This window comes from Sinohyriopsis cumingii, chromosome 17 (genome assembly GCF_028554795.1).
Source record: "Sinohyriopsis cumingii isolate HCF-2022 chromosome 17, ASM2855479v2, whole genome shotgun sequence".
In the NCBI taxonomy this organism is placed as follows: domain Eukaryota; kingdom Metazoa; phylum Mollusca; class Bivalvia; order Unionida; family Unionidae; genus Sinohyriopsis; species Sinohyriopsis cumingii.
The window spans coordinates 101,213,762-101,237,084 of record NC_142977.1 but is presented as its reverse complement, the minus strand read 5'-3'; the positions used below and the strand labels follow the sequence as shown (position 1 = coordinate 101,237,084).

General features: G+C 36.5%; 3 protein-coding genes across 3 annotated transcripts in view; all 3 read right to left on the bottom strand.

Annotated features, from left to right (window-relative positions):
* LOC149779560 (cerebellin-2-like) overlaps positions 1–2,891 on the bottom strand; it is a 56,441-nt gene extending 53,550 nt beyond the window's left edge. The window contains exons 1-2 of the mRNA XM_089940283.1: positions 2,540–2,891; positions 1,612–1,994 (exon numbers count right to left, since the gene is read on the bottom strand). Coding sequence (XP_089796409.1) covers positions 1,612–1,744 — 133 coding nt within the window. The 5' untranslated portion in view covers positions 1,745–1,994; positions 2,540–2,891. The remainder of the gene's footprint in view (positions 1–1,611; positions 1,995–2,539) is intronic.
* A 9,005-nt stretch (positions 2,892–11,896) lies between these two features.
* Positions 11,897–13,270, bottom strand: LOC149779559 (cerebellin-2-like). The gene is made up of 2 exons (XM_089940282.1): positions 13,001–13,270; positions 11,897–12,464 (listed from the first exon to the last, which is right to left on the bottom strand). Exons 1-2 carry the CDS (start codon positions 13,233–13,235, stop codon positions 12,055–12,057), a joined length of 645 nt encoding a protein of 214 aa, XP_089796408.1. The 5' UTR covers positions 13,236–13,270; the 3' UTR covers positions 11,897–12,054.
* Positions 13,271–16,352: 3,082 nt separating this feature from the next.
* On the bottom strand, positions 16,353–17,918 carry LOC149779558 (uncharacterized). The gene has a single exon (XM_089938443.1). The coding sequence runs from the start codon at positions 17,916–17,918 to the stop codon at positions 16,353–16,355; it is 1,566 nt and encodes a 521-aa protein (XP_089794569.1).
* Positions 17,919–23,323: the final 5,405 nt, after the last annotated feature.

The window sequence follows — 23,323 nt, the reverse complement described above, 5'->3', positions numbered from 1 at the left end:
ATGCAGTTTGCTTCTGGCACGTGCCACACTAGGGTTCGCGCATGTGCGTGGTACGCGCCAAGCCTGAATAGATACTACATACTATTAGCTTTTTGACACCAACTTTGGTCCTAAATATAATATAGATTATAATCTTATCTCACATTTTATTTTTATACACAATATCAAAATTATTATAATTTATAAATTATATGTGTTATTGTATTAATATTGTATTAACAAATAAATATAAATTAGTTTCGGGGACACGAGTGGCTGAGTGGTCTAAAGCGCTTCTCGTGGGTCGATGGTTCTTTCTGGGGTTTTCCCGGGTTCTTCCTCCACCATTAATACTGGCCGCCATGTATAGCCTATCGTGTGCTGAAAAATGGCGTTAAACCCTACAACAACAACAACAACAAATTAGTTTCAATGAATATGAATCAATGATAAACAAAATGTATCCAACGGAATGGAATCCATGAATGTATCTTCATCATAACAGTGGCAGAGAGGAATGGTTGATATTGTTCATAATAATAGTTAGCATCATCTCAAACTTCAGTAAAGGTGTAGTAAGATCATAATTCCGAACATCATGGAATTCTTAGCAGTTGTTGTGACATAAAATCGAATTAGAGATTTAGGAATTACATGCAGATACAAGGGTTTCGATACGTTGCTGCTGTTGCCAAAGTTTTAAGAATATCTCAAAGGCAGGATCATGATTCATATGTACGTGGATGAGTGCATTGTGGCAAATGAGGTGCAGTATTCTTTTTGTCCCGGAGGAAGTTTCACTCGATTTCCGGTGTTCCGATCGTTGTGTGCTTAGTAATACTCTACGTACCAGAAAAATATAAATCTGCATTCCCACATGTCAGGCATGGTTCCCATGTATGCCGTCATCAGCCAGGATATGGAATTGTACTTCTTATTTACTTCTCCTGTTTGCATGAATACATTGATGTGCTCAGTGTAGGAATTCCGCCTGCATAATCTGCAGACTGGGATGGCGCTGGAGATATGGGGAAGAAATTGTAATCATGATATCACTGCAACAAGAACGTTACGATTGATGATGTCTGCTTGGGTTCGAGTCCAGGATTCGGCGAATGTGGGTATGTGAGAAAGCTTGCCAGTAGCTTCTCGTGGGTCGGTGGTTCTTCCCGGGGTTTTTCCGGGTTCTTCCTCCACCATTAATACTGGCCGCCATGTATAAGCCTATTGTGTGCTGAAAAATGGCGTTAAACCCAACAACAACAACAACAAAAACAACAACAACGATAGATGATGCGTATTAATTAAGGTCATGTCTTTTTACTTTTATGCCGAGAAATGAGAAACAATAAGAAAGCGTCCGACTACATGATAAGCAAGAATGGTACTCGGTTACTATTGAAAATTCATTACAATGGGTACAAAACAGTGAGTCAGTCTACTAAGATTTCACAGCTTATAGTGCACAAAATATAGACACAGTCACTCAAACCTTCTAGTAGTTTAAATAACAACATTATAGATGATGTGTTAAGGAAGATAATCACGCAAAGTAAAAATGTCCAATTCAATCAACTGCAATATACGTTTATAAACAATTGATTTCCAAAGTTAAAACCTTTGTACACATACCGTTTATCGAACCATATTGCTTGACCAGTAGACCCGTGAATGTTGACCAGTAATCTCCATGGACAGTTTCTGACAAGCCAGGTCTTTCCTTGACATATACAATCTGACCCTTGTCCATCACAGCTACAACCATGACTGACCCCGATCCACCTCCAGCATATACACTTCCAATCTCCTATTTATTTTTCTGAATAATTAACTGAACGCGCTGAGAAAGTCCACCTGTTAATACGGTTAGAGAGAAGGAATACACCCACGTTGCGAGCGCTTTGAATCTTCCAGTAAAGGAATCATAGCAGTTTCAGATACGTACTTTGTATGTAAAGAGACCGTAGCAGCAAAAACAATGCCGTGCTTTACCAAAGATACATTCACGTGGGCACCTGAATTATAAAATTGTCGTTTCTCTCATTGCAGCAAAATCTATTTTGAAGGTATTTGCGTGTTATTATTTAAAACATTTAAAAAGTGAGGTTCAACTTCTAAATAATTGTGATAGGCATGAAACACATTTGAGTAGAACATTGTCTTAAAATTAAAGTATTATAGCTTTTATTGTTGTTTATATTCTTTACATCATATATTTCTTGCAATCTCGCATTATATCTCTAGCAAAGCCAGTCTTTGTTCTGTTCCGTTTTATGTGCATTAAGGAAGATCTAATGTATAATGAATATTACATCAGATCATTCATTATTTCATCCTTGTTCTGTATTAAAATAAAGAGACTAATAACTTAGTAATTAGTGAGATAAGTTCTCCTAGAAGCACAATATGAGTGAAATGTAAAGTCTGATAAATACACTGAACATCAATGTTACAAAAGTAAACAATAAAAGCACTTAGTACAGAAATATAAAACCGCATAGAAATTCAGACTAACTGAAAAGACGATGAAAATGAAAATGTATGGAAGATTATGATGTACCCTGCCTGTCCCTCTATTCAGCATAAGCACCTCAACGTCATCCTGTAGAAGAAATCGCTTGGCTCTCTCCTCTTCAAGGAGAATACGAACAACTTCCAGATCTGCCCGACTACGTCTTCCATGATGGCCGTTCCAACGCCGGCAGATGCAGCAAGTAAAACCAAAAGTCCAGCTGAGAATATTGTCAATCCAATGAAATATATCGTAGAGTGTTGGTGAAACACTGGCTGAGAGAGAGAGAGAGAGAGAGAGAGAGATCATGGTGTTCTTATCTATCTTAACATATCAGCGTGATTGTTTCAACCGCGACATCTTCATTTTATCTCGTAACCAGTCGCTTTGTCTTACAATTGTTCCCAATGCAGCAGAACAAATAAAGCCGTATTTACACTAGAAGCAGCCGATTATCACCATTTAGGTAATTACCAGGCATTTTCAAATAATAAAATTTTATTATCAACAGCTCACACTCTAGAAAAAAAATACGACATGCTCCACACACCAGTAAATTACCATGTAACCATGGCAAATGACGTGTCGTCAAACTCCACCCACATAACTTCAATTGTCAGTAAATAAGTTGTTTATACTAAATTCTACAAGAATCACAGACCTCATTATTTATGATATATTTACAATTACGCCTTAGACAATAAGAGTCAGAGTGTTCCTGAAACGCACTTAAATGTTGGCAAAGAATGAAAACAGTTGCTTCATAAAATATTTATACATTCAAGTCGGTATAAATGTATTATTTGTCATCCGATTTTTGTGGTATCTTTACAACAAATTGAACATGCTTTCTTTATAAAACGGTACAAATTAACAAGGAATGTCTTTAATTTAAATGACAATAACAAACTAATAAAAATGAGTAGTTCTCTCAATTTTCAGATCTTTAGTAGTTTAGAATGCGTACCTTGTGGAGAGGGACAAAGGCAGAAATATGCTATTACTTTGTTTTACTCGAAGTCAGTGAACGTTTAAAAACAAGTCAGAACGACCAGCACAATTTAAGACGGCAAATTGTAATTACAAGAAAATGTAATGTCTGCTACATTTATGTGTGGCAACAATCATTGTATAGTATGGTTATATATGCCACGCATGACACACATACATAGAACTTCTCGCATGAGGTATAAATGTAGAACTTCACAAATGAAATACATGTGTAGATCTTCACGCATGAGAAATGTAGGTAGAACTTCTCGCATGAAACATGCATGTACAACTTCACTCAAGAGGCACATCTGTAGATCTTTACACATGAGAGACCTCTCCGGTGGCCTAAGTGGTTAGAGAGTCCGTCCGTGGAAGGTCTCGGGCTCGAACGCTGGCAGAGTCATACCAAAGACTTATTAAAATTAGATTTGTATTAGGACTGGTTGGCCTGGTAGTTTATAGTACCTGTTTTGTACAGTGGGGAAAAGAGCACAGTTTAGCAAACAATGGGTGGATGACTCGAAGAGGAGAGAGAGAGAGAGAGAAAGAGAGAGAGAGAAGTGAATAGACGGAAACACCGTTCAGTCACCATTAGTGATTTCGGAAAGATCCGAAGCAGTAGAAGATCCTGTCGTGCCAGGCAATCTGAGTTCGATCTGTCACTCGATTATATGATGAAAGTTGTTCTATCAGTAACACAACCGTGAAATGAAATTAGCATAATTTTGAAACTCTACTTCTCAGCCAAGGCAAATCATTCACACGTCATATTCGATTTCATTTTTTGTTTGTTCATGTAATTGATTAAATTGTTGTATTTTATATGTAGAGGCTTGTGTTATTCTATTCTTTATCTCTGTTATTCCATCCATTATTTCATTTATTTTTATTTTATTGTTTACTCGATCCGGGCAATAACGGTCTGGAAATGATACTTCTAAACGGAAATATTGTTTCCTGAATGACCAGATTGGACTATATAAGACACAGAGTTAGAGCGACAGCAAATATTAGTGAAAGACTGGTAACTTTTTATACCGCACATTTTACTGGTTCTAACGCAGACTAGCTCTTTCCGGTACTGACACTTCTCAGGTTTGCAAGAAAAAGCTTGAAAGTAGAATACCTGCATTAAACATATTTCTTGGTCAAGAAAATCTAACTTGTTGGAATTTATAAAGACAACCCCTGAATTTGTACTTGCGTTAATACCATAGAGCCGTTTGATCTTTTGGTTTATTTAAATCAGCTTCACGAGAGTGAGTTTCTCTGATTCCAGATTAAAATCGATTTAGGAGAGGAAATATATATTGAGATGGAGAAGTAGGTAGGTAGCAATGTTTTTGGAAAATATTTTTAAATACTAGACAGGATAGAAATAGGTCATTAATTTGATTGGTCATGCTTAAATCCGCCCTTATGAAGTGAAAAACTTCGCATTTCTTTAAGGCATCGGGGAATATTCCAGTGTCTTCACAATTATTGAGGAGATCAGACAAAAGGGACAGAGAGTTTAACTGGTTGGGTTTTTCACTGATAACCGTTCTCAAGCTGATCCCGCGACCCTTAGGTTATGAGTATGATGCTCTACCAACTGAGTTAGAGAGGGAGACAGACAGACATATAGAGAGACAGACAGACAGACAGAGAGACAGAAACAATGAGATAGAAAGAGACGGATCTATAGTATGTCCAGAAAGATTTAATATCTTGGCACTATCGCTATCGGTTCCAAAAGCTCAAATTCTATCACGTTTTAACAGAATATTAAACGCTCAGTGAGCAGATATTCTAGTCTTAACTAATTCATATCAGATGGTACTAATTCTGGTGCAAATTCAGACAATAAACCAAGCAAAGACTCGTTGAGTTTAGTAGACGAAGGAATTAATATGAACTGCCGTTTTGTTAATAGTGGAGGAAAAAGAGTAAAATAAGTTGCAAAGAATAACCTGACACATGAAATGATAAATAATTACGGTACATTAAATATTTATCTCACTGCCTGAAAATCCTATGCTTCCTTTGACGACACTTTAAGCACGATATTCACTATAACACACAGATGAAACTGAAACTGTTCCTTTCCAGCGGACACACCAAGGAAGCCTCGTCGAGGATAACGGACGTAGAGTTTCGCGAATTAGGTATAGTATTGTCGTCCGCGAATAAATACCATTAATGTATTTAAGACAGAGAGGTTGATTGATAATACGGATTTAACAGGTCCCAAAATGGGTCCTTGTGGGACACGTTATTTTACTGGTTATTATCATGACTAACGGTTTCCAGTACTGACACGTTGTCCTTTTTGGTAGATGACGCTTGTACAAGAGAATGAATAGGAGATGAAGAGTTGTAAGTTGTTCATTTTTTTCAAAAGAAATCCCGTGATGAGGAATGAAGAAGACCTTTTAAAATGTATAAACTCCACACAAGTAATTTTACCCTAGTTACTAGCATAGCGCCATTGGTATATTGAGTTAAAAATGTTCCAGATAAAAATTGTGTCATTTTGCTAGGAAATTAAAGAATCGAAATAATTTCTCCTACTTATCCTGATGGAGACGATTTATTTTTCGCCAAATTGAACAATTCTACCAATCTTAATTTTATAATATCGGTATACCATACCGGTTGTATGTATATGTATGTGTCATTCAGTCTTTTTAGATTTAAATAGAGTATGTGTATTAGGTATGGAAACAACTCTTTCAGACAAAGCTTGTAACACATCGTCGGAATCGACTTTCAAACATTATGTTATTTTGAAGGGCGAATAAAGTAGAAAAGGAATAAATCCTTGTCGAGATGCTTAAAAGATCTTTATATAGAAGTTTAATAAGAACTTGCGTATGGTTTGATGAACCAATTTTGCGATATGCAGACCGGATAATGTTCAATTACACCCACGCCGTAAATACATTTATGAATTTATGTACCTGCACCAAATTACAAGATAAGAAAACGTATGGCCTGAGTCATTTTGCTCATGAATGCAATTCAAATATAGCATAAATGAAATACATAGAATATACCAATCGTCGAAATAATCAATATACATTTGTTTCTTGGTTTAGGTAATGGCAAAGAGGCCTTTTCTCTGAAAACGTGTGAAGACACAATTACTATTTATGCATCCATGTAGTTATGGATAGGTGAACAGGTAGTGAGCAGTTTGGTATGTAGAATGAGAAATATGTGCATGGATATGTGTGATAATATAAAGAACATCGAGAAATATATCGAATCCTTATTGTCAATAAATAAAACAACATGCTAGTTGCTTCTTTAAACGTAAGCAAAGGAAATGTCATAAATATACAAACTATTATTACATACCCGTTTAGTCTCACACGACAGATCAAGCGTTCAACATGGGTTTGTATTGTCCAAAGAGATCAAACTAATTTGGTGATATACTCAATTGCTCCGAAGCAAACTTTTATCACCTCCAATCTGCTTTGTATTTCATTCACAGTGTATAGCGAAATGCATGAGAGGGGTTGTAATAAATACATAACTACTTTTGTGTTTTGTTCAAAGTCGGAAGAAAACAACTCGTCTCGGCTTAGAGGAATACACGTATTTCTACGTCATATCAAACTAGTTGTGTCCGTCGATTCGGAACAAGCAATTATTTTGTTTTAACTATGTATTTGTGCATGAGTTTTTCCTTAAATCTGAAAATATATATCAGAGAAAAATTGTGTCTTTTGGGGGTACGATTTTAAATATATTTATTTTTGAATATCTATTTAAACCGCAAACATGTTATGCCCATTTTTAAAGAGACTATGACAATACCAAGGTTCAGATTTTGTTCTGGTACAACTGTTGATGGAGCATCTGAGCTAGTGTTTCAGAAGCTATTTAAATAATATCTCTGATTGGCTTTGATGGACATCTGCCAAGAGGAATCTGTGCCACTTTCAGTATATTGATGCTCTGGTCTATGCATGGTAGGTAAAATTAACTTTGGAGTCTGGAGATGGAAGCCAAGGAGCGAAAGTAAAGACAGCAAAGCAATATTCTTGAAAGACTAGTCAAAACTTTGACCTGATATTCGACGAGGTAAACACTGAGACGCCAATGGCTTGTTGGAAGAAAGGGGGAGATAAGTCTTACATTCTAGAGCGGCAAGCTTCTATATCTGATTTGGCTCTTCAGGGTCACAACGTTTCTGCAAACCACACATACATCCTTGTGTTCTCCAAGACAGAGTTCGTTTCGCTTCGGGCAGGGGTTAAAGGTCTTGACATCTCATACATTGACTACACTAGTACTACAGTTCACTACTTTCATCGTATAATGATCACGAACACCTTTCAAGCGTACAATCAATATCTCCTATTTATGACGAAAAAGTCGCGTCTGCTTCTCCAGGCGCCATCATCGTTGTTTACCAGTTACCTGGGGAATCTGTTAATGATTATGATTTTGCATCGTTGGTATTAGACTGTGAAATAACTTTCCGACCATGCAGCATATGAACCATCATTGATTTAACTGAAGCAAAATCCAGAAGCTAGAATAGCATAAGCAAGGGAACAAAATAAATAATATGATAATAAATGCCAGGTACACACCCTATGACACTCTTGCTTGCTCAAAATATAATAGTCGCATCCGCCAATACCAAAATACTAATGGGTGTTTGCCAGTTGCAAGGCTCAGATCAGAACAACATCATTGACTGATTTCAGACACGCTAACAGAGGTGTTTACCCTACAATTCTTTCAGAAATGTACCGGACGAGGGATGCACGCGTGGCTGTGTGGTAGGTGTCTTAATTTCCTGGAGTCGAACCTTTGGTGGACTAGGTTTGTCATCAATCGCCTAGCTTTTCCGAGTAAATGGCATAATACGTCCTGGAATACGATTTTTTTCGCCATTCTTAGACATTTTCTAGAAGGCGAGAGTATCGCAATAGGACCTTGGCATTTTTGAGTACTTAACGCAGCTTTAATTGCGTTTTCCGTCCTGCACAACTCAATGGGATTCGCAGAAGGAAATGTAACAGAGCTGGTCATCCACAAACTCCATCATGAACTATTATCTTTGAAGATTTTAAAAACGATTATCGCCGCGAATGTTAAAAATGTTCTTGGATCAGCATTATTTAAGCCTTAAATTACCAATTTGGCGAACGGCATTTAAAGCACATAAGGCTGAAGAAAAGGTTGTTACTGAGATGGTGCGTCAGAGCATCCATTTTAATAATAATCCAACACAAGTAAAACGGATTCTTGATGGACATTGAACTTAGGACGAGAATATGGACCTAGATTTTATAACAATTACAGTCAACTAAATTTGTCGTAACTCAACTATTAAAAATTCTTGAGTGTAGACTCTTTGCCTCACAAATACAGCAAGTTTATATGTCACCGGGAACATTTACAAGTATGTTTATTTAAATGAAAACGTTAAAGCTCTGGAATGTATATCGTCAGATGCAAAACCTGTTAATGTTTCCTTAGGTTTGTGTTGCTGCTTTTGTTTTATTAGGCTTCATTCGGTTTTGTTGTGTTCTTCTTTCGTGATAGTTTACTCTGTACGATGTTTATATTTCCTCATATATGTCTTTGCATACACAAAACTACACCGCGTCAACAACAACTAGGATAGGGGTAATTGTTATCTGGTAAATGAATACAATATCTGATTTTCTTTTTAAAAATTGTATTACTAACAAAGAAAACTAATTCAATCACCATAGACCGTTTTCTTAATGAAATGCCAAATTCCAATTTTTTTTGGCAACATCAGCAAAACACGCACCCTATTCACGATTTAGCCAAGAAGAAACGTTAATAAGGACAAAAACGATATGCTGCTGGGCTCAATATTTCAGACAAATTCCCTTGTAGGGACCCACTGTAAAACTATGAACGGTGAGATCGTATTGTTCCGGTAGTACTTGTGACGCGACAGTCATACATTTAAATGGCCCTCGGTTGAAACCTACTACTGTTCACAATTTACCAGGATGTAAGCTTCCTCTGAGAAAGAACTACATTTTTTTTTGCAGTAATTATTTTACGCCAATCAACAACCTTCATTCCATTACATACGATTTTGAATAGACTGCTTCCAGGACCCATACAACAATTAGTTGCCTTCACCGAAAATCAAATTTAAGTTTCACAATAATTATGTAAAGAATATAATTTATCCTTGAAATATCGAGAAATAGACTAAATGTTACATAAAAGATGAAAATAAACCTACTAAACCATCTTGATGTATACAGAATGAAACATTGATGGTCCTTATGCGGATATGTAGTGTTTATCGTAAGCTAAATGAATTACGACGCACGTTGCAACAGGGCTATGGAAAATGGAGGCAATTTTCGATTGTTCTGTAGGTTCCAAGTCGGTATAAAATATTCAGAATCTTTGCGCTTTTCAAAACATTCCTTAACGTAATTCAATCTGCTTACATAAAATTGTTATCATTTGACATTCTTCATTTAAGCTGACATGTCTGGCAAATAATTACACGAAAGGTGTGCCGTAGACCAGAAAAGTAAATCTTGGAAGTCTATCCTTCTTTACTGATTTCAATTTTCACAACCTTTAAGTGACCATAGGCCTTCATCAGATCCCAAATTAAGTTTTTGTCAGTTATCGAAGGAAGCTGCTTGTTAGACCAACTCCGTCACTGTACCCGAAGCGATGGAACTCTTAATACAATCAGGCACACATTTGAGAAAATGTAGGAAAATTAAAGTCACAATAAAAAATGTATCAAAAATAAACTTAAAAGTTACAGAAGCGACATATCAAACTTAACATATAGTGCTAATGTAAAGTCATTTAGAGTTTTGGTTTCGTCTGGTTGGAAATACCTGGTTTATTTTTTTCAAAAGTGGAAAAAATGCGATATTCGAATACAAATTTTGGCATAAGAATGATCCATTTTTTATCTCTAACATTTACTAATTACAATCGTCTAGTTCCATTTTGAAAAGACCAGAATTTGTAATCCTAGTCTTATATGCTCGAATTTACGGCTAATATATTTTTTGGGACAGGTGTTATTAATGGCGCTGATATGAAAATGTAACATGCAGCTTTTGATTAAGTTATTTCTAACATTCAATGACACCAGAAAGTTGCACTATAATTCCAAAGATCTAAATTTTACACAGCAAGCAAAGTATTCCTGCAATTACAAGCAAATTCATCCTAAAAGGTGAGAAATGGGTTGAACATATGGTATTCACAACAGTTTACACTGATTGTAATTGTTACTACAGTTTACATACAACTAATTCAAACGTATGAACTTAGGGCTAAATTACTATACTTCTTGGTAAGATATGTAATTTACGTTAAACAATCAATACACTATATATATATATATATATATATATATATATATATATATATATATATATATATATATATATATATATATAACTTCCATAACGGCGAAAATAATAGGCTGTGCCTCTGATACTTAAAAGTTATCTTTAGGTGTCTACAAAAGGAACATGGCGAGGTGATATTTCACTTACATCCAGCAATAATTCCACGGTGACAACGAAAAAATTATATTTGTTTTTTAGAATTCACAAAATGATTAATTGATTATCACCGAAAATCAAGACTTACTTTGATAATAATTATCCACAGACTTCACGATCTTCTCTTAAGTCCTGAATAAGCACAGTAATCCCACAATTCCGTTGCCGTTAAGATTAATTAGCAGTTAACGCTAGACATAACATAATTAGAGGAATAGAAATTATGTGTTCATATTAGTGTTTCGAACAACTGCTGTTGTCAGAGAAAAAGATCTCAGAATATCTCAGTGGCTGCATCATTCTTTATATGTTCCTGGATGAGTGACTTGTGGCAAGCAGTGGAGCGGACTTGATTTCTGGGCCCAAGGAAAAATTCTCCTGTAGGCCCTTATGAATAATAAGTTGCAACGGCAGCGGACCCTCTAACCGTTGTGGGGTCCGGAAATTTAGTCCTACCTAACACTCTGTGCACGATAACAATATTTTAAAACATATACATTTCCACATGCCAGGCATGGTTCTGACATCACTACCCATAAAATCGGATTCCAATTCTTATTTACCTCTCCCGTTTCCACGAATACAATGATGTGTTTAGTATAGTAGAGTAACTCCAGGCGTAAAATTTGCTGAGACAGGTGGCGCTCGAGAAATGGAGGAAGAGTTACATGATATAATTACGACATGGACGCCAAGAGGGATGAACCTCGTTATGGTCATATATGCTTACATTTATGTCGACAATGAAATATAATTGTAAATCGTCCGTGTTCATGATAATCAAGAATGAAATTTGGGTTACAAATGAAAATTAATTATTGCGTCAGTTTGCCACTTTTCCAGAGTTTATAGTAAATAAGATATAGAAACAATCAACGCTTCTAGCAATTTTATTTAAAAACATTACCAATGATTTGTTAAGGAAGATTCGCACACGAAGAAAAAAGGTCGAATTCAATCAGCTGATGGACAAATTTATAGACCATTGATTTAAATTGTTTATGATAAGACCTTAATATACATACATTTTATCTAACCATATCGATCGAGCAGTAGACCCGTGAATGTTGACCAGTGGTCTCCTCCGACAGCTTCTGAAACGCCTGGCATTTCCTTGATATAGACCACCTGATCCTTGTCCATCACAGCAACAACTGTGACTGACCCTGTTCCATCTTCCGAAAACAGCCTTCCAATCTCCTCCTTGTCTTTCATAATAATTAAATGAACGTGCTGGGGATATCCACCCGTCAATACGGTTAGAGAGAAGGAATACAGCCCCCTCGCAGGAGCTTTGAATTTTCCAGTAGAGGAATCATAGCAGTTTCCCTCATTGACCTTGACGTGGTCAAATATCACTGTCTGGTCGGATACATACGTTGTAGTTGAAGAGAGTGTAGCAGTGAAGGCAATGCCGTGGGTTACCAAAGACACATTTCCACCTGAAATATAAAATGATCGTTTATCTCTTTGCACCAAAAACCGTGTTAAAGCTGCTGACGTGTTACTATTCAAAACATTTAAAGGTCCAGTTCGATTTCTAAATAGTTATGAGATAGTCAGAGAAATAGCTGAGTGAGTATAACAATATCTTAAACTTGAGGTATTACTGCTTCTATTGTTTATATTCTTTACATAATTTGGTTGTTGCATTCGCTCATTATATTTGACTCGAGTAAGGTACGTTTTTGTTCCATTGAGTTTTAAGTGCTTTAAGAAAGTTCTATTGTATACAGATTATTCTTTATTTCATCCTTCTTCTGAATGAAAATAAAAGCCTTATGACTACGCAATTAGTGAGATAACTTCCCGTAGGTGCACAAAATGAGTGAATATTCTAGACGGAAAAATAAACTCAACATCGACGATAAAAAAGGAAACATTAAGGACACCTGATCCAGAAATATATAACCGTATAAAATTGGAGATTCACTGAAAAGATGATTAAAAATGAATATCAGTAGAGAGGATTATGTACCCTGCTTGTCCCTTTGATCACATTTTCTTTTCAATTCTTCAACTTGTAGCATAAGCACCTCAACGTCATTCTGTAAAAGAAGCCGCTTTGCTTTCTCCTCTTCTAGTCGAATGCGAACAACTTGCAGATCTGCCCCACCTAAATCTTCCAAGATGGCCGTTTCAACGCCAGCAGAAGCGGCAAGTAAAACCAAAAGTGCGACTGAGAACATTGTCACTCCAGTGAAATATATCATACAGTGTTGGTGCAAAACTGGTTGAGAGACAGCATAGTGTTCATATTTATACCGATCTAAGCAGACTAGCGTGATTGGTGCAACAGCGACATCTACATTTGATCTCATAACCAATCGCTTCAGCTTACAGCAATTGTTCTCAAATCTACAGAACAAATGAAGCCGTATTTACACTAGAAGCAGCCGATTATCACCATTTAGGTAATTACCAGGCATTTTACAATCAATAAAATTTCTTGTTCAACAGCTCACATTCCTGATAAGATTACGACATACTTCATAAACCAGTCAATTGCATGGCAAATGACGTGTCGTCAAACTCCGCCAATATACCTTCAGCTGTGGGTAAGTTGTTTATTCTGCAACAACCTCACACCTCATTATGTGTGAAATACTGCAATTACGTCTGAGACAATAAACGTATGAATGTTCCTAAAATGCACTGGCAGAGAATAAAAACTGTTGGAAGAGAATGAAAACAGTTGCGTTATAAAATACGTAAAATATGTATACATTCAAGAAGGGATAAATGTATTATTTTTCGTCCGATTTTTAGGGTATATTCATAACAAACTGAAAATACATTCTTCATAAAACGGTACAAATTCAAAAAGAATGTCTGTAATTTTAATGACACCGACAATCTAATAAAACTGTGTAGTTATCTCAGGTTTTAGATTCATCAGCTGGGTAAAATACCTAGTTAATTAGATCTCTTCAAAAGTCTTCACTGTAAGGTCTCAATTTCGGATCTTTCGTGGTTCAGAATGCGTATTTTGTGGAGAGAGACAGACAGACAGACAGGCAGACAGACAGACAGACAGAGATATGCTGATTCTTTCTTGTACACAGTCAGTGAACGATTCAAAACAAGTCAGAATGACCAGTCCATTTTAAGAAGATAACTGTAATTCAAAGAAAATGTAATCTCTTCTTTATTTTTGAGTGGCTACAATCAGTATATAGTACTACATGGTTATATATGCCACACACGACACACATATATACAACTTCTCGCATGAGATATGTATGTAGAACTTCACAGATTAGATACAGATGTAGAACCTCCCAAATGAGATACTTATTTAGAGCTTCACTCATGAGGCACATATGCAGAACTTCTCGCATGAGACAAGCATGTAGAACTTGACGCACGATACACATATGTAGAACTTCTCGCATGAGGCAAGCATGTAGAACTTGACGGATGATACACATATGTAGATCTTCACATGTCAGATCCCGCTCTGGTGGCCTAAGTGTTTACGGCGCCACATTATCCTCCTGCGACCTCCCGCATCCGAGGCGGACGCTCTAACCACTTAGTCCGGAGCGGTCATGTATGTCTGTCTGTACGTACGTAGGTAGGTAGGTATGTATGTATGTCTGTTTATATTAGCTTATAACAACACCTCAGCACACAAAAATGTATGGTGCCATGGAATGGTAATTTTGTCAAAATGGAGAACTGCAACACAAATAAAACTTTCTTGTTTTCAATATTTCATTAATTTTTTTTCTTGAATAAATCTTTCTCATTAACAGTATTTCTCTAAACTCGATATATACATCTGTAGAGATAATTTTAGAGTGTCTGTTTGTATACGCAAATGTGTGGATACAATATTCATATGAAGTTTAGTCCAACCTAAAACAATAAAAGAAGAGCAGTGTGTGTGTATACAATAGATGTTTACTATATGTATATATTTTATAAGGTATGAGTGAAAACATAACCAGGGTACAATAATTTAAGTTTACTGCAAGAATTTCTAATTTCGAATTGAATGGCATTTAATAATTTTCGATCAAAAACAAGTAGAATATTTCTTAAATAAAAAAAGTGAGATGGTCGAATAAAATGCTCTAATTTGAAAGGAAATATGATACTGTACTAAATGTTTGGTGAGGTATGATATATTTTTCAGGAATAAGGCAATTAACCGCCTTGGATATTATGCATTCTTTCTTCAATTCAACTCCTTCACCAAATCGTGAAGACACCTCAGAAAATGGCATAAACATATCAGATTTTAGAAGTATTAATGAAGCTCGTTTTGTGATTTATTAATCTATTCCCATTAAGTGAGAATGCAGCTGCATCAAATGATCCATCCATAACCTGATATTATGGAATAGAATATAACCACTGAAATGTAGGTGAAGAATATTTTCAGAAATGTAATTTAAAAAGTATTCATACGTGCGAGTTGTTTGCACAGTAAATGACAAACGTGACTGTAATGTTGGAAAATTTTGTAGAGTGTGTTCAGTAGTATGTGTAAAGGGGGTTATGAGCACAACTCCCTGTAAGGGGTTATGAGCACAACTCCATGTAGGGGGTTATGAGCACAATTCCATAAAATAGATTCTGGTGCAACTTCATGCCTTTTTCTTGTGTGAACAAGACTAAGATAATTCTAGCACCACCATAATCAATTTACAGCGGCAGGTCACACACACGTCTTGGTGAGGTTAAATATTAACTGAAGGGCACATCTCAGCGATGAAGTAATTTTTACATATAAGTGAGTGGCTCCCCTTATTTTATACCCTAAATCGTAACAATATGTCATTTGAATGTAAATCAAAAATATAATGTCTTCTTTTATTTGTTTCACAGCGGAGTTCTTCGCAAATTAGTACAAACGAGGCAGATTTTCATCAAGACCAGAAATTTACTCAGAAAAAGGAATCAGAACAACTTGCATAAACATAACAGAGTCGTTTATAACAGGGCTATCGCATCTAGAGGTCTTCAAGTTAGTGCAGTAAAAATTAGTTCAGCAAAAAATGGAAGCAATTATGTTGTATCACCTGATGAATCTAAGTGGGTAATTTATGATACAAATAATGAAAAATTATCCACGTGGGCGACTTCTGAGCCAGTTAATATTATAAATAATGCGATTAATAACTTACCAGATCATGTAAAGTACGAACTAACAATCTCTGGTTTTGTAATGCCCTAACGCAAATGTGTTAATAACATCTTCGCAATATCGCTTGTCTCAAAATTAATTAATCCCTGTTTATAAATCCTGTTTGTTTCAGTCTGGTGTTTCGTGGATCTTATCGTAGTCATTTTTGCGATGTGATTTCTTTCTTTGCCGAATATTACCCTTGGGTATAAATCATGTGTAAGGTCTTCTTGACGACGGCCTTTTTAACACCCTTGGCCTTCATCATGTTTTTAGCTTCACTGAGCGACAACACTGAATACATTTTAGAACGAAGGCCAACAAAATCAATAATCGGGTCAAAGCACAATTCATCTTTAAACTTTCCTATTACTTTTTTATTTGTATTATAATTAAACTTTCCTTTTACATCAGATAGATCAAACAACTCGCGGTTATTGTAAATATCTTCATATATGTCACAATGTGGTATCTCATAAGCAAGTGAATCTGTGTCTGTGAACAATAAGTTTGCATCTGGCCACTGTTTTTTAACAAAACCGTAGTGAAATTCATACATTAACCACTTTGAGATATCCAACACAGCTGCACCAACATATACGGGTTTATCAAGTTCAATATTATTTTTATGTTTTTTCACAATAACAAGGCCACCGTTTATTACTATCCTACCGTTATATCTTTCCGAGGAAACAAGTTTACTGAATCGTTTTATGTTTTCATTGACGAGCTCAATATCACACCGATTACGTTTATTCTCCATGGTTTTGCCAAATACTGAATTGTTCATTAATTTATAGAAATCTTTTTTGAAATCTGTGGTCGCTTTAGTTCTCATATCAGTATTAAACTTGATATAATCAGCTAACCATCGTCTTTGGCTCATCTTCAGCACACGGTAGACTTTTGTTGCTTTTAGCCCATATGATATAGCCTGTTGTAATAACCGATAGTGACAAACATAACCGCATTTATTTAATAGATTTGGTACTAACTTTTCCATGGTACATGGTTTTCCTTTACATACTAATAACTGATTAGCTGATAATAGCGAATCTGGTATTATCATTTTTTCTGCTATAAACGGATAATCATTATGCAAATCATGTAATATGTCAGGGTACTCAATATCAGCTTCAACAAAATATGTAAAACCTTCTTCAGAGAGATCTTTCGTCATGTTATCTGTGTCCGCGAGAAACGAATCCATGTTTTTCCATCCGATGCATTTGTCAGGCATCTTTTGCGACAATGCCCAGCCATACAGATCAAAGTAAACAATATAATTACTGGGTTGTGTTGGATCATAATCATGTAGGTATTTGTTGTTTGCGTGCGCGTGTTTCTTAGTTACAACACTGATTCCTCCTCGTGTTGCTTTTTCAATGAACAAGTACATGTCAGGGTCAGTTATCAGCGTTAGTTCAGCTTCAGTTAATTTTAGCGCGGCATCCCAAGCTAGCCCCGGTGATGAAAAATACCGGCAGGGATCAAGTTTATAATCATTTATGCTGGTGCTGCGAAAACATTGAAAGACATCATCGAGTAATAACACGTCTTGGATTAAATATAAGTCCATGTACTCGCCAATACTCCGGCAATTAAATTCCTTCCAAATTTTAAGCGCGTGCTCAAACTCATCTTTGGAAACATTACAACCAGAAAGTTCTGAGTAAAATTTGCTATGATCTGGTAATGATGTCTCGCTGAGGCGCTCGAAGTCATCCAGGTACTCATATGGAAAGATTCCCTTGTGCTTCATAACGTTTACACTGTCAGCGATATGCTCTGTTAATGAGGGAAATTCAATACAATTTTTTGCTAATTGATCAAGACTCGATGGCATAAACTGAAGGCTGTCTCTGAATCTCAGTTTTCCGCACAACGTCAGTGATATGAATTTTTCAATATTAGTAGGAATTCCTTCTATGCGGTAATTACCACATAAATTGATAATTGTTGGATCATCGAGCGCGTTCACAATAAAATGACTATTATATCCTCGGAAATTATGGGCTATAACAGGGATGAATTTTAGTTTGTTAAACTTTTCAGCGCACGGTCCGTGTGCGGCACCACGGTATTTTCCTGTTATAAGGCAGAAATCATAAACTCTATTATCCGCAAACTTTTCCGTACAAATATGACAGTGCGTTGCAGAGTCAAATTGGTGTTGCTGTTCTTCTGTTATAAACGACTCTGTTATGTTTATGCAAGTTGTTCTGATTCCTTTTTCTGAGTAATTCTCTGGTCTTGATGAAAATCTGCATCGTTTGTACTCATTTACGAAGAACTCCTCTGTGAAACAAATAAAAGAAGACATTATATTTTTATTTTATGGAATTGTGCTCATAACCCCCTACATGGAGTTGTGCTCATAACCCCTTACAGGGAGTTGTGCTCATAACCCCCTTTACATATACTACTTGTTCATAGTGTAATATGTCTGCAGATAATTTCACGGAACATTCTTTCGTGGTCAGAGTGACACGTACCTATCGAGATTGATGTATTGGCTAGTCTCACAATAAATTGTTGACCGCGAGGGATAGAATCAGCTCTGCTTGGGACATGAATTTTAGTCAGGGCACGATTAATTAACAATTAGGAGCGGACGAGAGTGCAACGTTAACTAGTGGTCATAGCAGTAACATGTCCCGAGCGATATGTACCAATGATAAAATTTTACGAAATTGTAGCCTATTTGAAACAGGTGCCACAAAATGATATTTTCCAGGATAGATATCAATAAAGGCGGACTGGGGAGAATTTTTTTACTTCGATTGTAATGATAAATATTGTTAGTGGGTAAAATAGAAATGCTGGTTGGCTAAGCTAAACGTGGGTGTGTGTGTGTTCCCCGACGGAATCCAGTTATTTAGAATTCTTGTGATTCTTGCGTTTACGAATGTCGTACAATATTTCGTTATATATTGAAACTTCTATTGTTATTTATACTGTGAAGCGGAAAATTTCTGGCGGTCTATGAATCGAGACCAGAGAACAATTAATTAGATTTATTGGGACAGGCGCGTATCAAATCGCCATACTGCCATGATCGGTAATGTCTTTTCGAGGGGGTGAATTTCATTCCTAATTAAGCACTTGTTTAGACAGCAGCCAGACGGACTATTAGGGACACGGTAAACTTTATTTTCATGGTAAAACTGTCACAATTGAAAGATCGCAGAAACTCTGTTACTCAAACTGCCAGGTCAAAAGGGGCGTGTTTCCCAAACTAAATTTCCTAGGTTTTAATATCGCCACATCGAAAATTGTAATCAGTCTCAGCTTTTTCTTCAAGAGAAAGCAAGAGTAGTACTGCGAGAAATTTGAAAGAAATTCTCTCGTAAACACTGTTGTCCATTAGTTAATATGATTACGATAATCCGTGTGAATTCACTGAATTTAGAAGATTTCAAGTATGATTAAGGGAGAGTGTGTATTGACTGAAATGGCGTAGAAGCCATGTAATGTATTTCATTTATTCACTTGTGTTAATGTGTGGTGTTAATGCGTGATGAATTAGCCATTAAACTAACTAGGGTCATTATAGGACATGGGGAGCCTACTGATAGCCTTAGTATCTGGTTAGCACCGATACTAAGATCTGATAACGAGGGGGAATAATGCAAAAGCCCCTGTTATCATAAACAACAGAAAATTTAGGTTGTCTCTATTTATATTTTTTTTAAAGGGAGAAAATAACTCCTGCGACTTCTGGTGCGAAGGATTAATTCTGCGATGTAATATTAATTCGGACACAAATTCTGAGACTAATTCTGAGACGTATCATGGGACCTATCTGTGAATCTACGTGCTACGCACAGAGTGAGGACCGAGAGAGGCAAGACCGACATAATCGAAAGAACGGCAACAGTGGAGTGGAGGAAGAAACAGGTTATGCAATTGTACAAGGCATTGACTTCGACTGTTCACTCGATCCTATGATGAACTAAATCTATCAGTAAACAGATCGGCTATTTTATTTAAATATATTTGTGTTTTGTTTTCTTTACTGTAATTCCGTGAAAATTTTATACCTAAAGCAGAGTATATACCTGATGTAATGAATTCTCACAGTTGTTTTATGTAATTGATTAAATTGTTTGTTTACATGTACGGGGGCTCGTGTTGGTTTGTTCTATACATATGCTCAGATCTCTGTATATTCCACCTATAAGTTTCACCACTTATAGTTATATTTACTCGAACCGGGCAATAATATTGAGGACGGTCAACCTGTAGATAACGAAAACCACATTAAGGACGATACCAGAGAACCTTACATATACTAACACTTTGTGATACAACTCTTTATGGTAGTATCAACAGAAAAAGAGAATTTGACACAATATTGATTTCAACAGTTCCTGCTGAAATGTCTGCTATTGTAAAACCTTTCTCGTTTATGTTGTTTAAATAAAACAAAGAAGCATTGGTGATAGCAGAAAAGTTTCCTTCAAATGTGACCGAGCCACTGTTATCGACTGCATTTGTTTCAGCTGCTAGTAAGAGAACAGTGGAAGGATAACAGCTAGTAGTGCCTAGAACGGTTGCCTCATCCAGACGCAAAATCTGCACCCAGGCTCAAAAACATATACTTGACTCATTTTATTACCTGATTGCCTAATTAACTTTATAATACCTTGACACGCCCATCTTCCTAACTTTCTGGAGTTTTGCAAGCCGAACGATAGAAAACACTAAACATGACTTCTAGGCATGCTGGGATAAAAGTTAGCTAACATGTCCAATATTTACGAGCTTAATTTCTGTTTAACTTGGTGACAAAAATGATTTTCATATTCGCCTATTTATGACCATTTCTTTCTCGGCACAGTAGGTCATGTTTTGTTGAAATCCAGCCATCAGTACAAGTGGCAAAACGAGTCGCCATCAGTTGTTATAAGGATTTCCAACCAGTCGAGGAATGATACCATGTAAATAGAGCTCCCGTATTTATACAAACATTTGGTGCCTCTAACATTTCCACGTCATCTGGCGTCACGCCAAAAAAAACGGCTTCGTACCGCGTAGTCTTTAAAAGTCTACAAGTACGCATGCATTTAAGCCGGATTAGCGATAGCACAATCTGGAGTGTGCAATTATAGGTACACACTGAATCATCAATTAAACATGCAAATTGTCCTAGTGTAAATAAAAGGTACCCAGACATGAAACCGTTTCAGATCCCCTGCTGACTATGGATGGCTCACAGGTGCTAAATGCAAAAGACTACAGCCGTATGGCACTAAATTCAATGACAAGATCTAATTAAGATTTATTGTGGGGGGAAAAACAAACAAGCTTTTCGAGAGAAAAGAAACCGAGCAACAAATATCATATCAAATTGTAAAGGTAATGACACTGATTACGTCGCTGCAAACAACGTAGCCAACCCCCACATTCTTTCTGCGCTTAGAGATTACAGTTCAAGACTGACGGACAAAGTGTATTTCACCGAAGATGACCACTAGTCGAATTGTAAAAGGACATTCGTCAAGACAGCCGCCAAAACCCAAAACCACGATTTAATGCCCGCACTTGTTATGTTGCCGACCGACACACCCGAGCTCGTTCTGAGATCTATAGTCCTGGTTGGTCTTGAGGTATTTTTCGCGTCCGATTCAGCAAACTGGCTGATTTTAGACATATGAATAGACATGTCGAGCACAGTATCCGACTCAGAAGAGTGCCAGGTGATGTACACGTGACTGGCTGGGGAGGTACCTTCAGTGCCTGATGCCACTTCTTGGTGGAGTAGGTGTGCCATTAATCGGTTACCTTTCCCACGTTGACCGTCTAGTACTTCCTGGATATGATCTTTTTGGCCGTCCCCCGTATGTGTTGCGGCAAGCGCTTGAAATTTGTGTGCGGTAGAATTCACCGCCATGCAAAACGGAATGGTTGTTGAACAAGGCAATGTAGCAGAGCCTGCCTTATACTCGCGATAACATCACCGATATAGACAGTATATTTGGAGTTTAAAAACACAGACTGGCCAGGAAATATTAAAAATGTTTCTGGATCAGGATATTTTGAAACTTAAATTACCATTTTAGCACACGACAATTTAAGAAACATAGAGCTAATAGAAAAAGTATATAATGAGGTGATGTGCCAGAGCTCTCCATTTACATCTTACTCCAAAAGAAGAAAGAAGGTTTCGTGTTGACCAGAGTAAGTATGAAGGGAACGTGGAACTATATTTTATGACAACTACAGTAAACTTACCAAATTTACCGTAATTCAACCATTTAAACATCTTCAGCGTTGGCTTACTTTCCTATAATTACAGCAAGGTAATATTTTAGCAATTAACTGATTAACAAGTGCGATTAAGACAAAGAATACGTTAAAACTTGTAAACATTTCCATCACCAGTTGCAGAGCCTCTTCTTTTTATCATTATCATTAGTAGTAGTAGTAATAGTACAAGTACTTTTGGTAGTAGTAATAGTAGTAGTAGTAGTATGTAAGATACACAGACGTACCTATTTATGGAATAATTTACTCTGTATAATACATGCTTACGATAAAGAACCCAAAGGAGAGATATTTTCCTCATATACTTTGCATGCACCAAAATAAACCTGCTCAACGTGAGCTAGATGTATTTATAACCTATGATTAATATTGACACAGAAAACTATTTCAGTTTCTATAGACGGTTTTGTAAATGCAATTTGAAATTACAATTATGTTTTGGCAATATCAGCATAGCACGCACCCTATGCACGATGTATTCAGGAGGAAACTTTTGAAGGGCAAAAACGATGTGCTGCTCGTCTCGTGATTTAAAAATTCCCTAGAACGGACCCACCATAAAATTCGGACCCAGTGAAATCTCGTTGTTCCAGGTGTACCTGTCGTGCAACAGTGATAACATTCAAACATGCCATTGTGTATAGTTTACCAAGACGTAGATATCGTCTTTCGACGTAATTATTTAAGCCAATCAAACTACCTTGGTTAGCTTCAATACGGTATCTGATACGCTGCTTTCATATTCTATACAATAATTAGTTGCATATCACCGAAAATGTCAATATACCGCCAAACGAATATACTTTCTTGATAATAGCGGCAAGACACGCCTAATCCCGCGTGCGTTCGATCCAAGAGGAAACTTCCAGAAAGACGGCACAAATATGCTTTAAAAAC